Genomic DNA, 20,963 nt, shown 5'->3' with positions numbered 1-20,963 from the left:
TTTTTTTGTGGGATGAAAAACACTTAAGCTCTTGTAGATTGCAACCATTTGAGTAGTATAGTTACTACATATCAGCGACAGAGAGAACAAGTGCTGTCGATAATTGCACACAATCGAGGCACCAACACCTAATGAGTTCTTGGATCCGTCTGTATAAATGAAGTTGGCGACACCAAATTTGTTTTGCATTTTAAGAAATTCATATTTATACTGATATATCGGGGTTATACTTTTCGGTCAGATCAATCACCCCATCCACCCTTACTGCGAGGTGGCAGGGCAGGAAGGGCTCCAAAAATCCTATAAACACCACCCTTTAACAACTCGATGATCAGTTTTAGGTGTAAAACCGTAATCCAACTTTGATCACACCGGCGTTCTGTATAGGGTCAGCATAATTGTTCAATCCGCACCCCAGCCGGTGTTACCGACCATTTTCAAAAGATTAAGGGAGCGGAGGTGACTTGCTTTTCATTGCTTGATATGTGGAACCCAACTGAGAGTCCTACGAAAGTCAATCTGAGGTACCTGACAGTGTGAGTGAAAGTAACCGGTAGATTGTTAATGGTCAGTGAAGGCATTCCATTTCGCTGTCTTTTGCTAGAAAGAATGTCAACTGTTTTACTAGTTGAAATTTTAAAGCCATGATCAGAAAGCTATACACTGACATTATTTGGAGCGGTTCGTGTCGGATTTACATAATCCGAATTTTCCGCTTCTTTTTTTTTTTAATTTGTATGAAGTCGGGGTCGGGAGTCTTATTTTCTGATGACCCCCATTCCCCCGGACACCAGAAGACCCGAAGACGCCACCACTGCGATGCCGCTCAAATTATCTGTCGTGGCATGCAAGCTAGGACCTAGCCTGCCCCTATCACCACGCCAGAGTCGAAAACATGCTGGCCAGCCACATGGTTTTCACCATATAGCCCATCGCACACCTTGACGGAGAAAGCGACTAAAAGATGTGACCGCGGCGAAGACGTCACACACCAGATAAGCACATAATTTCCATTAGTCCTATGAGACCCCAATGCTCTGGCTAATAGTATCATACTAACGCCTTATATAAGCAAGCTAATTCAGACTAACACAATCTGCCCCTCTAGGGAATTAATTATTTGGTCCTAAGAAAATATATATGCATGTTAATCAATAGAAAAGGTCTCACATTTTCAACCACCACTTTGTTCTACACTAATTTATTATATAATTTTAAAATAAACTCGGGATACCTGAAGTATAGCACGGAGAGGTCCTATACATCGGGATACATACAGTTCGAATATCCTCTTGTAAGGATATTACGGTTTTTCCCTCGGTATAAATAACAAGGTCATCCGCATAAAGCATGCATTTAACAGGCAGCCCAACCACGTTCAATACTTTGTTAAAACAAATGCAGAAAAGTGTTGGACTCGTTACACAACCCTGAGGAACTCCGTTTTCCCGTTCGAATTCATTTGATAAAACGTCACTAATTCTGACTCAATAGCTGCTGGTAAGTAGAAAATTATTTACGAAAACAAGAGTACGACCATTTATCCCAATACTAACCATTGTTTCAATTACAAACCTCCAGATCCTACCAAAAGCGTTTTTGATATCAAGAAATACCGTCAATGATTTTCTCTTATTATCAAAGGCTTCAAGGATATCGGACTGTAATGAAACTAAGTCGTCTTTAGTACTCCCTTTCCTGAACCCACTCTTCAGTGCCATGCTGGCAGTACACTTTTCGCTTCCAAGTACCATGTCAGTGTATTGGAAATAAGTTTTTCCATCAGTTTACAAATATATGAGGTTAGGGTGATCAGTCTATAACTATTAACATTCATGGGGCCTTTTTTCAGGATAGGAATCGTGACCACTTACTTCCATATATTCGAAAAACTATTAGACAAAAATATTTTATTCAGTACCTTCAAAATTACAGATTTATTAGAGGAACAAAGGTTTTTGATCATACCAATCTAGATCTGATTCATACCGGGTGAGGAATCTTTCCTTGAATTCAATACGGCGAGAAATTCATCCATAGAAAAAAGACAGGTTTAATGGCTCAAGTGGATGATTAGTGACAACGAGTAGAACTGATTCGATAGATTGCTTTATGTTAAGGAAGTGTGCAGATTAATTTAAAGATGACGAGGTATCACAGAAATGCTTTGCTAGAGTGTTTGCTAAGATTACAGGGTCAGTTTCATAGTGGTCACGAATTTTCAGACAACCTATTTGAGGTGAGTAGCCTATTTTGGTGTATGGTTACTTATTACCGCCACCCTGCGGTAATAAGTTTTGCTGAGGAAATGTATGGGACCGCTGCTTGTGCTGTTTCAATCAATCTATTGTTTAATTGTAGAACCAAGCAATGAGGGTTAGTATCGAAAAGATCAATATCTGAAAGCTTAGCCGCCGCTTGATACTGAGGCCAATGCGCTTTTTTAATGGCCACTTGTTGTCTCTTCCGTAGGAGAAGCATTTATTAGGTGTTTTAATAATTATGGGAAAATGGTCGCTGCCATGTGTATCATCTAAAGCGGAGGCTCCTAATCTTTTTCGGTTTGCGGCGCACTTAATACATCAGATTTTTTTTCTAAATTTTTGACTTTCTTTAAAAATTTGATTGGAAAACTTTCCTTTTTAAAAGCGACTGCGCTAAACAGGGTGAAATTGTTAAAGTTTTTATTGCCATAATTTGTACCTAAGCGCATGATAATATATTTTTTGGATCATGTACCTTTTAATTGAAATATGTTGTCCCGCGTGTCAGGTGGTTTAGGTTGTAAGGGTGTCCCCATATGCGACAAAACAAAAAAAAAAAGAAATAAAATAATAAATCAGAATTACATAGATAATAGAGGAAAATCAGTTAATTTAAAATAATAAATTAAAATGATAAACAAGAACAAGTGAGTAATTAATACAACGATGAAAGACATAGGTACTCCCTGTCAAAACTCAAATTCCGGGAACCGACGTTAAGAGTTACACAAAGGCACCATTGTTTCATAGATCAAACTAACGGCACCGCACGGTGTTCCTTCTCGGAGATCTAGAAGACAACTGGTAAGTCTTCTTTAAAAGTGAGTATTAAACTATTAATAAAGCGCTAAATTGAAGGGCATTTTACTGAGGGAAAATACTTAATTTCTCGCTCATTTTTTATTCAGTTCAGTCTTTGCTAATAATGAATGAATAAATAAATAATGGTAAAATAAATGAATAATGGCTCCTCATGTGTCGTCGGCCTGCGTGGTGAGAGTAGTGTTGGGATGGGTTGTGACGTCAGCTGTATAAGCTGTGTATAAGATAGGACTAAGGATACTACCCTGAAAAGAGCTCAATTTGAAGCTCCTCAAAATCCTCATCAAGCAGGTTATAATAATTGTTTTCACAAGAACACTAGCTTTAGTGATATTTGCCAAAATACATTCACAAAATGATTTTGTTTTTTTTCATTGAAAAATATTATTGATTAAAAACATGAATCTCGGGAATTACCATGAATCTTAGCATGAATCTATCAGGGCTGAAATTGAAGCATGTTAAATGCTCTATTAAGTTGTTTATAATGATATTTTGAAGTTATTGTCAAAATTCATAAAAATATTAGGGATATGGATTCCCTATTTTTACATAAGAATCCAATAATAGAAATTAACTTACACATACTTCTAGGTACAGCCAAATTTTAAGCTATTTTTGCTAGATTGATAACAGATCTAATCATTGATAACAGATAGATCTAGCTAGATAAACTAAACAACCAATGAATAAATTCTGGACAATGTGCGTCTCATTTTATGGCAATGTCTCCATTTCTTTATACTTATCTACGATTTTGATTTTTATTGCTCATGAATAATTAATAACCATATGTGATCAGTATTTATGTACTAATTAAGAAAAAATAAGTGAGATGTGGCTGCACAAGAGATTAAATCTATAAAATGAACCATGCATACTGCCTGTAATGTGTGATACCATCTGCTGGATTGATAGTATCAATGGATGTCCAACAATGCTGACTGCCTTTATTTGGAAGAGGTGTCCCACACAACCTCCTCTCCAGACAGGTTGGCCCCAATCTGATATGACAGCTCTATTCATGTTCAGTGTCAATTTTTTTTTTAGCAAGAGGTTTCATTTCTAGCCAACTAGAACTGGCCAGTCATTATGAGAAATTAATGTTATTTATTTATAATTATGAGAGATAGTTGACCGTTGATGATGTACGAGGAGAAGATGGTTGAGGGTGCGGTCAAAGAGAAACACAAATAAGTAGGTGTAACCTATTTTATTGTCCCAACGTTTCGGCTGGAGTTTCTAGCCTTCTTCAGGGCTAAGAACAGAACAAGATAACAACCACAGTAAGTATAGTATACTATCATTATTTATTTATGTTAATATCACTTACGGGATCCTTCCTGTGGCCTATATATGAATGAATAGAACAGAAGAAAATACAGAACCGACAAAAATGCAACAAGAGTTGCATACACCAAACTGGAGAGCAGTAGCCCAAGATAGGCAGGTGTGGAGAAGGCTTGTTCGGAGGGCAAACATCTACAAGGTCTGTAGAGCCAATTGAAAAAAAACAAATATCATCTGTAAATATTATGTATCAGTTTTCAGATCATTTCCTCTCGGTGTGAAATTTCTTACTCGTGTTTAAAACATTAGCATGAAAGATGAATGGAAGTGCTATATCAATGCTCATATCTGGTAAATGTTGACTATGTACTCAAGAAATTGTAGAAAAAACAGTCAATTTTGGAAGTCACACTTACAAGATTGCAAGCCATTTTAAGTACTTGAGAGTTCTTGTCACTGCAAAGTACCTGTATAAATAAGAAAATAAGGGATGAGAAATTGCCTTTAACAGATGTTATTTTGCCATTCAAAAACTATTTAAGAGGTAGGTTGTACCATATCATTTAGAGAGTTGGGTACTCAATGAAGAAGTGAAACGATCTTAAGATATGGGAAATAAAATAACACAGAAGAATGTGTTGCCATTTTGTCTGTTAGAATGGCAACTGGAGGATTATAAAGAATAACTAGCTGACAGAAGAAATGTTTAGAGGACCAGGTCTAGTGTCCTTCATTAGAAAGAATTAGTTAATGTTACAGCCATATGTTGAATAATTGAATATGGTGAAATTTTTAAGAGCAATGGAAATCAGAAGATGGAGGAGACGGAATAGTGAAGAGCTGGTATGTTTTACTACGTACTAGGAGATAGGTAAAGACTCATTTAGGGGCTAACAAGTAAGAAAGTATTTTTTCAAGACTAGCTTTTTAGAGGTTGTCGCTACTATATACTGGGTTTTAAGTTTACATCAACAGTATGCTTCCAGATAATGAATATAATCAATATGTTATGGACCATCCGCTTTGGCCATCTTCTGATTCTTCCTCTCACACCATCTTAGATAGAGAAGTTTTAGATACGTTAAAATTTGTCAACAAATAGCAAACATCAACAACAGATTTCCAAAATTGTTCATCTTTTAAGAATAATTAAGACAAATATGATAAGGTGAGAAATAAAATACAAACAAGCCTTCAACATTAAAATTGTTTATTACTTCATATAATAATAAACAGTTTATACATACTGGATTATACATATACACAATTACACACAAACATTTACACATTAATGAAATAAAATAAAACCATCTAAATTTTAAATAAGGACAGAAAAATATATTATATATTGATGAGATAACTCATATATAAATAAATAATCATTTATCACAAGGACTCTTTAAATTTGTAATATAGGTCAATAATGATTGTTATTCACATTTTAGGCAACTAATCTCTAAGGGGTTGACTATTTTTATTTATTGCATACATAATTACATCAAATATGGTGCCTTTAAATAGTTACATATAATCTATTATCCAATAAAAGCTAAATACCACAGCAATACACATTGAATTTATAATATTTTCAGAGATTATTTTAAGTTATAATTACTCATACAAGTGATCTAATAGTAGAAGGTAATACATTAATCAGGTACTTTATAAAAATAGGGTTGGTTTTTTACTGACAATTACAATACTCAATACATACGATCCCTGTATAAGCTGTATGTAGTAAGTCTAGGGTGAGTTAAACATTTTAAAGTCTATAATCTGTTAAAGTTTGACATGAAAATTCATTTTTCATAGTATAGAATTTGCTCTATTGCAAACTGTGAATAAATCAATTGTATCACTAGCCGTTGCAGTAGTTTTTGTTTGGCAAAGTAGTTGTTATGAAGCCTTTGTTTTGATCACTTCTAAGCTTGTGTTCTTTGTTCTCAATACAGTAAGAACCTTTTATGTTATATAACTGTAAGAAAACAGTAAAAACATTTTATTTGTGTCCCCTTGCTCAACATAATCTACCACTACCACTATCACCTGTAAACAGTTAAATATGTATTGCATAAGTTTCTAGGGTTTAAATATATTTGAAAATTACAAATAAATGAATAAATTATTAAAATAAATAAAATCATTATGACTATAGGATAATTCATTCATGGTACAAACACACCTGCCCGCAGGTAAAAACTATAACAGAGAACTCACGACCTGCATAAGTTCTATATTCAATACAAAATGTAGATTATTCATAAATTCATGGACCCGAGTACTTTTTGGTATTGGGAAGGTTCATGGTATTTGGAAAAAAAAAGTATTATATTAATTACATGAATATAATTATACATTTATATATTTACATTTAAATGCAAGGTGAGAGATAATCACAGATTTTTTGGTAAATTTGTTATTATCACTACTCCTTAAATAAGTATTATACTGTTCTCCAGAAACTTTACAGTTGGTTTAATTTTATACAATACACATGTCAATCCATGCCTAATGTTCCAAGTCTATACATTTTATACAATGACCGATATTTACAAATTCGTAACCTTTTAAACTATTTTTATATTCTTTTTTCAAGCATATCATATCACACAAGGAAGACACATGCATATATAATATAAATATTCTTTGTTTGATAGATTGTGAAGATTATTCTGATAAAATTGTATTAGTCTATATGTTAGTTAGACCCTCATTTTTATGTGATCCTCTATTTTTGACTAGTATTAATAATAATATATGAATATTTCACATGACTGTTTCATATAGTGTAGTATAAGCCAAGTTGTAACCAAGAACTGTTCAATTGGCTGAGTTCTGAGTACCTGGCCTCAGAATGGCATCAGCGCCATATAACAAGTTATCAGCGCAATTTAGTCTGTTCTATTATTATGTCTATGATCATGAGATAGTATCATCACTTTTTAAGTTTTAAAAGGTTCATAATTAAGATTATTCTAGACACCATCGCCATCCTCAGCTGAATGATGTTTTTAAAATCACATCAACACCAAATCAGCATATTAAGAAGCATACCACATGTTTGATATACATAACTCTCTGAATCTCAAGCAGATTTCAATCGGCAAACACTTCTATTACATAGTATTAAAAATTATACAACACTTATTATTCTATGTGCTTCTGTCAGAATATATCTAAAAAATTATTTGAATTGGAAGCTACCAAAGATTAATACTTTTCTGACTTTCTAAGATTTATGCCATTTAGGTTTACTTTTCTTTCTTACCATGCTATTCTATTTCCATTTACTCTCCATCTCATTATATTATGTAATATCTAAAAACACCAAAACATCAAAACACCGAAACATCAAAACACCGAAACATCAAAACACTGAAACATCAATACAACAATATATATAAATGCAATACACCAATATATATCCAATACAGATATTGTTACTGAAAGAATGAAAGGTAAAGGGTTAAACAGGAATAATCTTAAGAGTTCCATTTTCAATGAGAGATCAGGTCTTGATTGCTCGAAAACGAACTATGAGATACAATACACCAAAATACTTTTTTTTTTTTAGATTGAAAAGGGTATACTATAAGAAAATGTAAGATAGCATTTTAGAGAAATCTAATTGAGTATATTTGATAGCCTCACCTTTGATAAATAAAATATAAATGAAAAATTAATTTTATATAAGAAAAAAGAAAAAAGAAAAACTAAGACAGACAGATAGATTGAAATAGAAGTGGCGTTTTAATCACGCAAAAAGATTGAGAGAGGAGTGGATTATACAAACTGTGGTGGAGGGTGGCGATGGGTTAAGACTCAGTGAAAGTGTCTAACGCCCAGATTTCGAGTGCGTCGGCGCACTGAACCACGACGACCACATAAGATACGCTTGAAAGCATGACGGAATTCCGGACTGAATATTGTATAAATGATAGGATTGAGTGTGGAGTTGAAGTACCCTAACCAAAGAAAAAAACCGAAGAAGTTTTCGTTTAGGACACAAATATTATACATGTTGCAAATCGGCAGAAGTATGGCCATGATGAAGAAGGGCAGCCAACAAATGACGAAAGCTCCGGTGATGATGGCCAATGTCTTAGCTGCCTTTCGCTCACGCTTGGATTCAACAGCCTCCTTCTTGCGCTGTTTGGGAGGAGGCTGTGGAGTGGTAGGTTGGTAGCTGGAGGCCAGATCCACCGTCGGTGGGTCTGCCTCCACACCGTTCCCGTAAGAGCCCTTTTCCGGAGAGGTGTTGGCAGAGCTAACGTTAGTAAAGGCTGTAGTAGTTGTTGTTGTTGCAGCCTCGGAGATTGTTGGGAGAGGTCTTCCTATTACTCCTACCACTGCTGCCGCGATCCCTCCGTTACCTCCGGTAGCACCTGCTGCGCACAATCCTGAAACAGAAAGTAGCTCCAGTAAATTACAAAGTCATTAATGAATGGGTGAAACATTTTTATTATAGACATTTTCCAAGGGTCAGGGAAATAGGTGGATTGGAGTGTAGCATTATAGATATAGGTAAGGAATAGAATGGCTTTACGAGGGAGCTGTTTCAGAATGTGTGCTGTGATAGCTTTTTTAAAAGGTAATTGGTAGATGATGTTCATTATTTCTGAAGGATGAAAGGCATTAGGAGGAAGTGTCATTTGGAGTGGAATTGTAATCTCTGCTTCAACATGTTCAAGATGGGTTGGATTAAGGATATCAGGATGGGGGTTAAAAGTTTTGAAGAGGTATTCGCCGAACATTTGAGTTTTGTCTTCATCTGATCGTGTCCAAGTCTTATTTTCAGTGAGAAGTGGATGGTTGAAAGATTTGTATTTTAGTAGCTTTTTAGTAGTTCTCCATAATGATTTGTCAGTGGTATTTAAGTTTTCTGTTAAGTTCTGGAAATGTTGTATTCTGTATTTCTAATTTCTGCTTTTAGTCTGTTAGTCAATTTATTGTAATGAGTTTTGTCCGAGGGATATCTTGTTCGGTGCCACCTCGCTCTTGCCCGACGTTTTTCTGTTAATAATGCCTGTATATGACGAGGTAAGCAATTACAATTAAACTAAAAATAATAAATGAAAAGATACAATTTCTGATAATATATACATTTACAACTATAAACGAAAACATTAAATACAGAAAATATATAAACTTTATTTGAATTGGGTGGACAAAAGGTAGTTGAGGATACGGGATTTGAAGATAGAAAGGGAATTAGAACTACGAATAAGGCATTCCTCATAGATCATTATCTACCAAAGGCTACGGTTTGATGAGCAGTTACATTTAAGTCTGAAGGCCGTGAGTGGGTGGGCATGCGGGAATGCAGTGAAAATTTAAATTGAACGATATCAGATATATGAAACATGAAATGGTTGTTAAGATCGCCAGGTGTCGGAAAAGAGCTGAGGTTATTGGATTCTGGTAGGGATAAATTTCGGAGTATTTTCTACTTGGATTTGGGAAAGGGAGCATTAGAGAGGGCGTGATGAATGTGAAAGGATTTAGCTCGTCGAACTGCCAATTGGATTGCATTACGGAGTAGTTTAAAATGAATATAATCTGCAAACAGGCGGGTCCAACGAAATTTTTGTCTAGTTGCTTCTCTTTTTTTTATCATTGCCTTTGTTTCCGGAGTAAGCCAGTTGGACGGCGTAAGGTTCGGGTTTTGAGAGGAGCATGGATGTCTAATATAGATTGCAGATGTGAAGTGAGGGTGGATACCATAAGGTCGATGGAGTTATAAGAGTGTATAATGTCCCACTGGACGGAATCAAGATCTGGGAAATTGAGGAGATGCCTGAGGAATGGAAGGAATCTCTGAACTCATTATTCCTGTTCACAAAAAGGGCTCAACGCGGATCGTAATAACTGTCGAGGAGTCTCACGCCTTTCAGTATGTTATAAAATATTCTCGCTAATCTTAACTAGTCGAATCATGCAATACGCTGAAGAAATTATCGGAGACTACCAATGTGGTTTTAGCCGAAATCATTCAAATATTGATCAAACTTTTCATCTTGCAGAAAAAGTTGGAATACAACAGGGTAGTTCATCAGCTATATATAGATTTCCAAAAGGCTTACGATTCAATTGACCGCCAGAACTTAGAAGCCGTATTTTTAGGTGCTTATACAGTACATCCTTTGGTGTCCTAAGTGAGCGTAATATCAGTGTATAAGTTCATGGTGATTGTAAACTCAAATAGGATTTTGAAGTGAAATTCCTTTAACTAAATTCTAGAAATCAGAGAAAAAATATATAAGGGAGTAAATTGTTTTCGTGGCGTTGGAGATGAATAGGAAGTGGTGGAGGCATACTCGAGGTGTTTTGAATGTAGATTTTAAAATATATCTCGAAAACTAAAAATCGTAGCTGCATCCTGTAAGTTATGGTCCGGTAAGTTCACCACTTCATCCTCTTTGTAATGAGCTACAATTCAAAATTGTATCTTGATGTTACACCGAGTCAGAGAATACGAGACCGCAAAAGCTTCAAACCGCCAAAGCTTAAATGTACATGTAACTGATTTACTTGACAAAATTATACAAAGCTCTAAAATTTTAATGTTATCTGGAACATGGAAGGAAAATAATAGACAAATGGTAGTAAATAACTTCCATCTAATAGTGGCCATAAGCAAGATCGGTAGGTGTTGCAATATATCCAAAACAAAGTGATTCAGACATAGACACAACGAATCTGGATAAAAAAATAAGAAGTACATAGCAGCTAACAGCCCAGCTGTATACGCAATAGTATATAAACTATCGAACGGACTAAGTGTTATTCTTTACATATTACTAACAACAAATCAATTAGAGACTTAATATGCTTCATACACGTGGTGCGTTTGTCATATACACCACAAGATTCTCAATTAATAGGGAAAGATGAAAATTTATATCTAATTACAACAATATTAAGTGAAGATTTCAATATAAATTTTGCCAAAAAAGAATCTAAACCGTTAATAGATTTTCTACAAGATTACTCAAACAGAGAATTAGAAGAATTGCTCATAGGAATGATAAACTCACCATTAAAAAGTACTACGGTGGTTCAAGAATTGACGAATTATTTGTAAAATACATAGAAAGCATTCAATCAAATATTTACATTTCTTATTTTAGCTATCACAGGCCAATCATATCAACATTTACTAATAATCTGAATATAATAATATAAACAATAATTTCACGAATAAATAATATAATTATATAAAACATGATTTAACAATTATAATTAAATAGGAAAATAAAATAAATAAAAATATTATTGTATTTTTGTAAAATAATTATTATTATTAAAAAATTTTAATACAGTATTTCATATCCAGAAATATCACTACTGTCAATCAGTCTCAAGACTGACACATGTATTTATTTTTGTTTGTTTTAATCTTTTCCACCAACTTCACACTTGTTCAGCTACAGGAAAATACAATTTGGAACTACGGAATGTAAAATAAATTTGAGTAGAACGATGCTGTATCCATTAAAAAAAGAGTAATATGTGCCCTTTGTTTATAAAATGTAACAATTATTGAAGACATTTTCTCTTGAAATCAATCGGGTCAGACAAGTTGAATTTGTTGCGGTCAAGTTCAATTTTCCATTTAATATAAAATACGACCTGAATTCTAAAAGCTTATTCCGATGAACCCTTTACTGGGAACATCCAATATGTTCCTAAACCGGATATGGTGAGGGTTCGAGTCACGTAGACGGGCAGTTTGCTCTCCGGGCAATCCTTTGCTTTGTTTGCCGACTTATTTAGCGGCCCGGTTGAACAGCAAAGCAGATCCAGCACTTTGTGATTCTCTTGCCCACACCCCCCTCACTCAGTGTCTAGTGGTCGTCACCATTAATAGCTTAACCTCATCCAGTACTTGAGGTAGTCAGGACCTTAATTAGGATTCTTTCTTTTTTTAATTTTTCTTATTTATCCAATATTTTGTTTTGGTTTTCCTTGTCATTATTCCTTTTATGCTGAAAACAAATTCTGGTGTGATTGGCATATTACTCAACTTTCATTTATCACCTTACTATTAGCTGAAATCAATCCTCACTCGTTTCAGAATAAGTATTTCCATATTATTCCTTGTGGAAATACTTTCCCGCACTGATTTTTCCAAATGAGCCATTCAGTTGATACACAGTCGAACTCCAATTTCAAATGTTTTCAGATAAATACTTTTAACAATATTTCTCGTAGTAGATATAAAAATATAATATTTTTTAAAATTAAATTTTACAACGCTACACTTAAATTTTTAAACTAAAATTTACATTCTGCTCTTGACCATTCATTCAATCCTAAATTGTAGAATCAACATTGTAAATACTAAGATCGATTTTACCGAGTTAGTCATCCTGTTGACTGAAAGGCTCAAGCATAGATTGTCAGGAATTATAAATTAATTGTTTGATGAACATGGTGTCATAAAAATATCTAACTGCTGAAACTGAAAAACAGACTGTTTATTTATTAATTTTTCGTAACTCAACATTAACATCTATTACTTTATGAGTTATTTATTATTTTTTCTAAAATACTTTGCTTTAAAAAAGTGTGTATTTCCGAAAGTATATTTTCAACCTAGACAAAGTATTTTTCTTTTTATCTCCTTTAGTTAGAAATCAAATCCTTTTTTAGTTTATAGTTAACCATTTTTCACTGTTACTAAAAATGTAAGAAGGTTACTTATTTAAAATGAAAAAATTAAGGTACTTCAGAGGATAGTTTTTAAAACTTACGCATTTAAGCCCCATCAGAAAATTTCAATAAGGATAAAACCTATCTGATATGAAAGCTTACTTGATTTTATATTCATTAAATAAATCGAAATTGTAGGTGCCGTTTTCGAGAAAATCCTGAAAGTGTTAAAAAAGCACTTCCCGGGGGTCGATTTTAAGAGAAAGGTTGCTGTAACATCCCAGACTATAAACGTACCCTAAATATTAAATTTAAGTTTTGTACGATTTTCATTTTTCAGCTAGCCTGCTCACAGACACACAACATTTTGAGAGACTAAGGGAAACTCAAAGCATGTATTTCCGTCGGAAACTGAAATTATAAATTTTGCACTATTGTAATAATTCTCCTTACTATATATCCCATGTAAAAATAAGTGAAATTAATATACTAAATTTCCCTACTTCTATGTTCAGTAATATGGAATTTGAAGATAAAGTGGATGAACCAATGAACGCAAGTGAGCCGATGAACCGAGAAAGCTCATGGAGGAAGGAAGACACGTGAGATCTATAAGAAGAATGTTAGCAGAGAGTGAAACGAGAGCACGTCAGTCTGCCTATAATCCGAGCGAAGGGAGGTGTGAGCTGTCTGGTGGACACGGAAAGCTCAAACACCATTACATAAGTTCGGGAGAAACTGAGCGGCTCAGGGGGGGGGGCACTCCAGGTACAAGTTTACAAAAGTAAATTAATCACTCTGGGTGGGCCATGCATTGTGGGGGGGGAGGTAGAGATAGAAATAGAGAACTAGATAAGTGGGAACCTCATGGGGACAATTTAACAATTCTTGTAGGGAGTAGGATGCCTAGGAATTATCAGGTGATGATTAATTGTGATCTTTCAGATAAGCTAGGAGCTAGAATAAAGAATATTGGTAAGAAATGTAATATTAGAATCCGACGGAAATGGAAGTACTTAAGGAGACCATCAATGATAAGGGACGGCAATTTTTTGGAAGACAAGAACCACTGGGAACATAGAAAGTATTGTAGTATTTCCATTATGACGATCTGGTTAAAACAGATTGTTAGAGAGGACCAAGTCTGCAAACTAAAGCACACAAAGCCGGTAAGACCCACCATTTATATGACAGGAACGCGACGGTATGGGAAAAGATCGGGATAGATCAATCGTTTGTTAGATGCACATTGATGGTACAGACTTTGCGGGACACGGAAAATCAAAAGGAGGTGACCCTGGCATATCATCAAGGCAAAACGAATCATCGCGGGCTGAACGAGATTTTACAAGCATTGCGGCGCAAATAAAACACACAATCCGGGAGATCCTTGGGAATTGCGAGGTGTACCAAAGGACGAAATATGATAAACACCCACCCCGTGAAACTCAAAAGGGGAACTCCTCTTAACCGTGAACACGCCGCGCAGCGACATACATGTGGACTCTTTTACGGAGAAAGGTTATAAGTGGGTTACCGGTATTCGATATATTCAATAAGGTGGCGATGGCATACCTAGTACAGGACAGATCAGCAGAGGCAGTTTTACGAGCCCTTCGGACATGGTTCCAATTCTATGACGTGCCAGACAGGATATCGTCCGACAATGGCAGAGAATTTGATGATGCTACATAATAGAGAAAATGATAGTACTGGAAGGGATGTGGCACCTTAAGACCCAAAGAGCCGTGGAGGGACAGAGCGACTTCAACACTACCAGTAAACTAGCTAGAAAAGGGAGTGGAAACCTATGACGCGTTTCAACCGACAGTTAAAACTTCCAGGAATGGCAAAATAGAAGACACTGGAGTGTCCTTATATCGCCTCCACTAGATTATATTAGACGAATTGTGGTTATTTATTATATACTTTTCTTATTTTAGTTTTGTGATTTTTGTAAATATTTATTTTTTTTTCATTTACCTTTTTCATGTTATTGTAGGAGGAGTTCTTTTCTTTGATGTTTTCATGTAATTTATGTATATAGCGTTAACTTTAGGCAAACGCTAGGAGCTTTTACAGTGTTATTGGTATATGTATTTTTCCCTTTTATATAACAGAGTTTACGAGAAAATTGAGAGAAAAAAAAAAAGCCGAAACAAAAACCAAATACATGCACGCAGGCCCACAGCTAGATGTGAACGAACCATCACATACTATAACAGGAGAATTTTCGTTTGAAAGGGTGAAGGAGTTCAGCTATCTTGGATCGCAAGGAAACGCGGATAATGACATTAAAGCAGAAATACATATGGCCCGGTTTGTACTGATGGGATCAGGAAGATGAGAACAAATGCTGAACTGGCAGATCTCTACAGGAACCCGGATATTGCAAGGGTGATCAAAGTGGGACGGCTTCGGTGGGCAGGTCATGTATTAAGAATGACCCAGGATCAGATTCCTAGCATGATCCTGGACGAAAGGATGTATGGGACAAGGAGAGTAGGAAGACCCCGGCTTCGATGGATCGATGGAATGGCAGCGAATGCCAGGTCTATCTTGGGAATCCACAATTGGAGAGCAGCGGCAATCGTAACAGAGGACTGGCGAACGAAGTTGCGGGAGGCCTTGACTCTGCAAGAGTTGTAGCGCCACAGATGATGATGATGCGGGTTTACGAGGACTGTACCTCTATTGGTCACTGTCTACAGTTTATTGTAAATAGTTATTAGCATTCTTTTTAATATACGTTATTATACGGGGGGGGGGAGTTATGGTCTGAGCATGAAAGCAGTTGACATATATATATGTATATATATATATATATAGAGAGAGAAAAAGAGATGTTCTGGTCCCAATAAAGGCATTCTGTTACTGGAAACCATGCGAGTCATTTTTGTATCCTGTTTTATTCTTTAATAAAATAATACATATATAATTTAATTATCGTAAATTAAATTATATATGTATTATTTTATTTTTTAACAGATAATGAGTAATATAATAAGTGAAAATATGACCCTTAAATATGCTGGAGCGAATAGTGACAGAGAGTAAGGGAGGGGGTATATTCAGTGATTTATAATCTGATGGAGGAAGTTCATTTATTTCTGCTTTAGTGACAGCTACAACATGAAAGGGGCTCCTTCCAGTAGACTGCTGTCTTTGACTCTCCCTAGGCCACAGACCATTACACTAATATCGCATCACTCCCTATTATCATCCAAGAGCTTTATCTCCTATAGGTTACTCTTCTACTTCTTCCAAGTAAGCATTTCTTGTAGCATTCATCTAAGGGGATCGCTTCACAGCCAAAGATATTCTAAAATCGTTAGCCCCGATGAGAAATCATAAATTTCCACGACGTATCAATATCAGTTAGTGATATTTTTTTTCTTGAAAGCCAAATAAAGATATTTTTCTAGTATAGGAGGTAAAAATAAAAAAACTAATACAGCTTGATGTAAAAGTTTTAGGATAAAAAAAAAATTTAATCGGTCCAACGTAATTTAGAGGCTTGGTCTTGAAATATTCCTTTATGTGCCATTTATAGCTGAACCAACGGGTAAGCATCCGATGGGTTGACGGAACTTACAAAGTGTAAGGAGTAGCAGGTCTCCTTTTCGTAGTTCTGGAACTAGATCTAAAAAAAAAAAAAAAAAAGGTACTCATTTCAGGAGAAGGTTTGAATGTGAATTAGGAAAGTTTAAGATATAATAAATAAAAAGAACTTTGCCTGCCATTTCATAATGGCAAATCGGCATTCACATTAGTATTAGTAGTGAAAAGCGAATAAACATAAACGATAAAAGGATTTCAAATTTGAAATTGAATGGATAAGAGGAAAATATTATTTTATTTACAGGTTTAAAACACATTAATGGAAATAATGTAGTATTAGTAACGTACACATATTATCCCATAAAAAATTAAACTAATTGCAGCAAATTTTCTTGTCAAGTAAGCTAATTTTTATTTAAAATAAAATGGCTTACATCTCTCAACCCACACTTTAAGGAGTACCTCAGAGAAAGCAAAAGCTAGGTGATAATTACCTTTTAGGTTAGGTTTAGTGTCCGTATAAGTCCGTAAAAACAGAAGTAGCAAATAGATAATTAGGAGCTAATAATTATCTGAGAAAATGTCCAAAATAAATAAAAGAAATCATGAATTGATGTTATTTAGATCTCCTTAAAATCAGCATATGCAGTAAAAGGAGCTTTTCCAGAAAAAAACAAAAAAACAATTTTTTAATTCCAATTTTTAATGTGAATTTGATTAATTTGAAATAAAAACAATTGTAGATTACTTTTTTTATTCGATATTTAAATAAATAATAGTACTATAACAAAGGTAAAGAACTATAACTAAATAATAATCATACAATACCTGCAATTACACCACCAGGCGGAGGACGGCGACCTGCTCTCTGGGTCATTCCTCCAGCTGTCGCCTGGAACCTCCTTCTTATCCTCTTCCTAGCTGTTTGGAAAATTCTCCAGTACAGGAACAGGATGACCAACAGAGGTAGGTAAAATGAAGAAGCAGTAGCAAAAAGCTGGAAACAAACCATAATAAGCTGACATATCAAGTTCTTGATAAAATATCAGACACTCAATCAAATTAAAAACAGTTAAATCAAATTAAAAGGAAAATTATTATCAGACAAAATAATAACTAAAACTGTAATAAAATTTTTAGTGAGTTCGATTTGAGACAATGAAAATTCGACTAATATGGCCTACGGCATACTTTAGAAGGCGGAGTGGTTTCATAGAATGTCTGAGTATTGCGGATACTATCACGTGCCAATAAATAAATTGTAAATAATTGGCGAAAAATTGTGTCGTTATGACTATGACTGATCAACACGATCTTACTTTCAGTTTCTCTATGTATTTATTATGTATCGTCAATAGATAAAAATAAAAGTTATAAGTATTTTATGAAGGGATATCGACAAGATATTTTACAGTAATCCTAAGACTTTGTTAGTGAGTTAATACGACGGCAAAAACTTTAAAAATCATTACTTCTGAGGAAAAACTTTATTAGTTACAATTTATTTCTCGTTCTGAGCGCATCTCATTGCTTAGGAAAAAAATTATCGTGGAATTTACTGACCATGTACCTTCATGTCTCACGAGTATGATCAATCAATTTAATTCCAACATCTAATTTTTAAGAAGGGTTTAAAAAATTTGTCGAATTTCGTTTTGATGTTTTTAAATACTTTTGTATTTTTGGGTATACACTTTGTTTTCAGTATAGTAGCCTGGCTGCGTTTGGGTAATGCCTTCATAGTTATTCATACACTTTTGTAGGCTAGCTTGTCGTAATGAAAAGTTGGTGCAAATATGCTTCTTTCTTGAAAAAAGGTTAGGGCTTAATAAGACGTTGCTCATTTACGTGAGGTTGCATGTGAAGAAGTCAAATAAACAAACAATACGAACGATGATTAGCTAAAATTAGTTCACTGTTTAACCTTACTTCCAATAAAACATTTGACAATGTCGTTAGGAACCCAAAAAATTCCTTGAGCATGCATGCCTTGTCTTTACCAGGTTGTTAAACTGAGTAGTTCCCATAGCAGCAAGTGGAGGACCACAGACATTTTTCGAAAAAGCATCGATAAAAAATAAAAAAGCAGGTCGAAAAATAGGCTAATAACTTTTCTCAATAATGTGAAAGCTGATAATTAACTTATATTGTGTATTTAATCTGATTTGTTTGTTTGTGTATAAGTGCACGCTCGTTGTAAATTTCGCTGTCAACATTACTTACATTATTTGTGCTAAAAAAAAGTATACTAAAAACTGTTTTTCCTCGGTTCTTTTCTATTATATGGCAGGTAGCCATTTTGAACCCCTATTATGCAGTACATTCGTAATGAAGCATTTTAGGTGAGAAGTTATAATCAATTGATTTTTTTCCCAAACCACCGTATTTCAAAACGGTAAGAAATCCATTTATGAAGTTTTATGAATATCTTTAATCTATAAAATATAATTTTATATTAGCAAAATGTCAAAAAAGAAAAGAATGAAAAACACCTGAAACGATTGAAGTGCTGTAACACACTGCCTTTATTGGGTTCAGTACATCTTTACATATATACACTCGATCATCTGACATTAACCTATACGTAACTGCATGTATGGAATGATTATAAGATGCAATCGCCTTAGACATAACCACGTCCAGTTCCAGTCCCTGGTCGACCTAATATAATCGAAAATGGTCACTCAACGTGCCATAAAGCCGCTCTATGCCTCCTCTACTCTTGGGGTGCCCTGGTGTGTTGAGATGCCATATTACATCGAGGTTCTTCATTCCCTTTCGAATCATGGCATTGTCAAATTCTCTGCCAGAATCCGATGAGATGTGCTCCGGAACTCCGTAGAATTGAAACCACAAGCGGAGAGCTGCCAACACTGCTTCCGAAGACCTGTTCTGCACCTGGTGCGCCATTGCCGCCTTAATGAAGAGCTCAATTATGGTCACCCATTTGCACTCCTTTTATGTAAATGTGTCAATTTGTAAATCTTTTAGCAGTGCATCTGTGGTAGGTGTCTTCTCCAGTCTGCTTCGGTCTCCTACGTTCCCGATGCTTCCGTGGATTCGCCTGAAGATCTACACAACCTAAGGTGGCTTCTCCTGTATTTGTTGGGCGTTGATTTTCATTGGTTCACCCCGACCCACATCTCTTCTCCGGTACATGTATGGGCACTGTTTGGTTATGTATCCCTCATTTCCGCATTCAAGGAATCTCGTGCGCGGGCAATGCGCCACTAAATGTCCAATCTTTCCACAACCATGACACTTGCGGTCCTCCCACCGACTATTGTTTCTGGGTTTCGCTAGGCTTCTTCTATTTTCTTGGTTGCTACCTCTCTACTTCTCCAATGGTAGGGCATGTTTCTGGGCCGTTGGTATTCTATCCGGGTCCACCCTGGCTCTTCTATCTCCATTCAGACCCACACCTCTCTAGCGCTTGTTTCCATGAGAACTTGAGCACATTCCACAAACGAGCGGTCTCTTGGCATTCTCTCCTTCTTCCCCAGTTCTTTTGCCAACTGAATCTTCAGTACCATGGATAGGAATTTCATCCGACCTTGTACTTGGATTGTCTCCATCATCTCGCTGAGTTTATCTTGAATTCTGTTATAGCGTGCCAGGAGTTCTGCGGCATACTGCCCACTTGACTGACTCGTTTTTTTCGTTTCTTTAAACATCATGAATATATCCTCCTCTGGGGTCCACCTTCCTCCTCCGAATGCCTTCTTTAATGACTGAATCTTTCTTTGATGGCCCTCCAGGGGGTCTCTTTATCTGACTGAATCTGATTTAGGATACTTCTTTTTACTCGGCAGACTACCGCTGCTTTCAGTGCTTTTGCATCCTCGCTGTCCAGTAGATCCTCCGACATCTTAGCTTCTATTCGCCCCATTAGGCGATCGCCCCCTTTTAAAAAATAATTTAATTCTCCGGTCTCTCCCGTGAACTTTTCTAGGTCCGACACAGCCTTTCTCAGGTCCTGGGCAGTTGCCGTACGGACCTTAATCCATTCTGGCGTTGTGGCATGAAATTGCGCTAAAGAAACATGTGGCAATGGCTGAATCTCCTCCGGAGGTGGGCTGCCTGCTACTAAAGTTTGGTTGACTGCAGCTTGAGGTTGGTTCATATTCTCTAGGCTCTGAACTGCTTTTCTCACTGTTCCGTTACTGGTCATAATTCAAAGAGAAGAATGAAAAAAAAAATTCTTCTAGACTTAGGTATCTTAAGTTCCCGGGTTTAGGCACCAGTTAAGTATCGGCGAAAGCAAAATGTCAAAAAAGAGAAAAAGGAATAAGATCTGACACGCTTGAACCGCTGTAACATACTGCCTTTATTTGGTTCAGTACATCTTTATATATACACTCGATCATCTGA

At 35.6% G+C, this 20,963-nt stretch overlaps 1 protein-coding gene across 1 annotated transcript in view; it reads right to left on the bottom strand.

Moving 5' to 3' along the window:
• Positions 1-5,628: 5,628 nt before the first annotated feature.
• LOC106691997 (5-hydroxytryptamine receptor) overlaps positions 5,629-20,963 on the bottom strand; it is a gene marked incomplete at its 5' end in the record, with an annotated part of 16,591 nt that continues 1,256 nt past the window's right edge. Inside the window, 2 exon segments of the mRNA XM_014437904.3 lie at positions 5,629-8,776; positions 17,421-17,589. Of these exon segments, the coding sequence (XP_014293390.3) occupies positions 8,199-8,776; positions 17,421-17,589 (747 nt within the window).

This window comes from Halyomorpha halys, unplaced genomic scaffold (assembly GCF_000696795.3).
Source record: "Halyomorpha halys isolate HHAL.00 unplaced genomic scaffold, Hhal_1.1 Scaffold52.1, whole genome shotgun sequence".
Classification (NCBI taxonomy): domain Eukaryota; kingdom Metazoa; phylum Arthropoda; class Insecta; order Hemiptera; family Pentatomidae; genus Halyomorpha; species Halyomorpha halys.
Note: the sequence above shows the minus strand (reverse complement) of the source record. Positions and strands in the feature narration are given on the sequence as shown.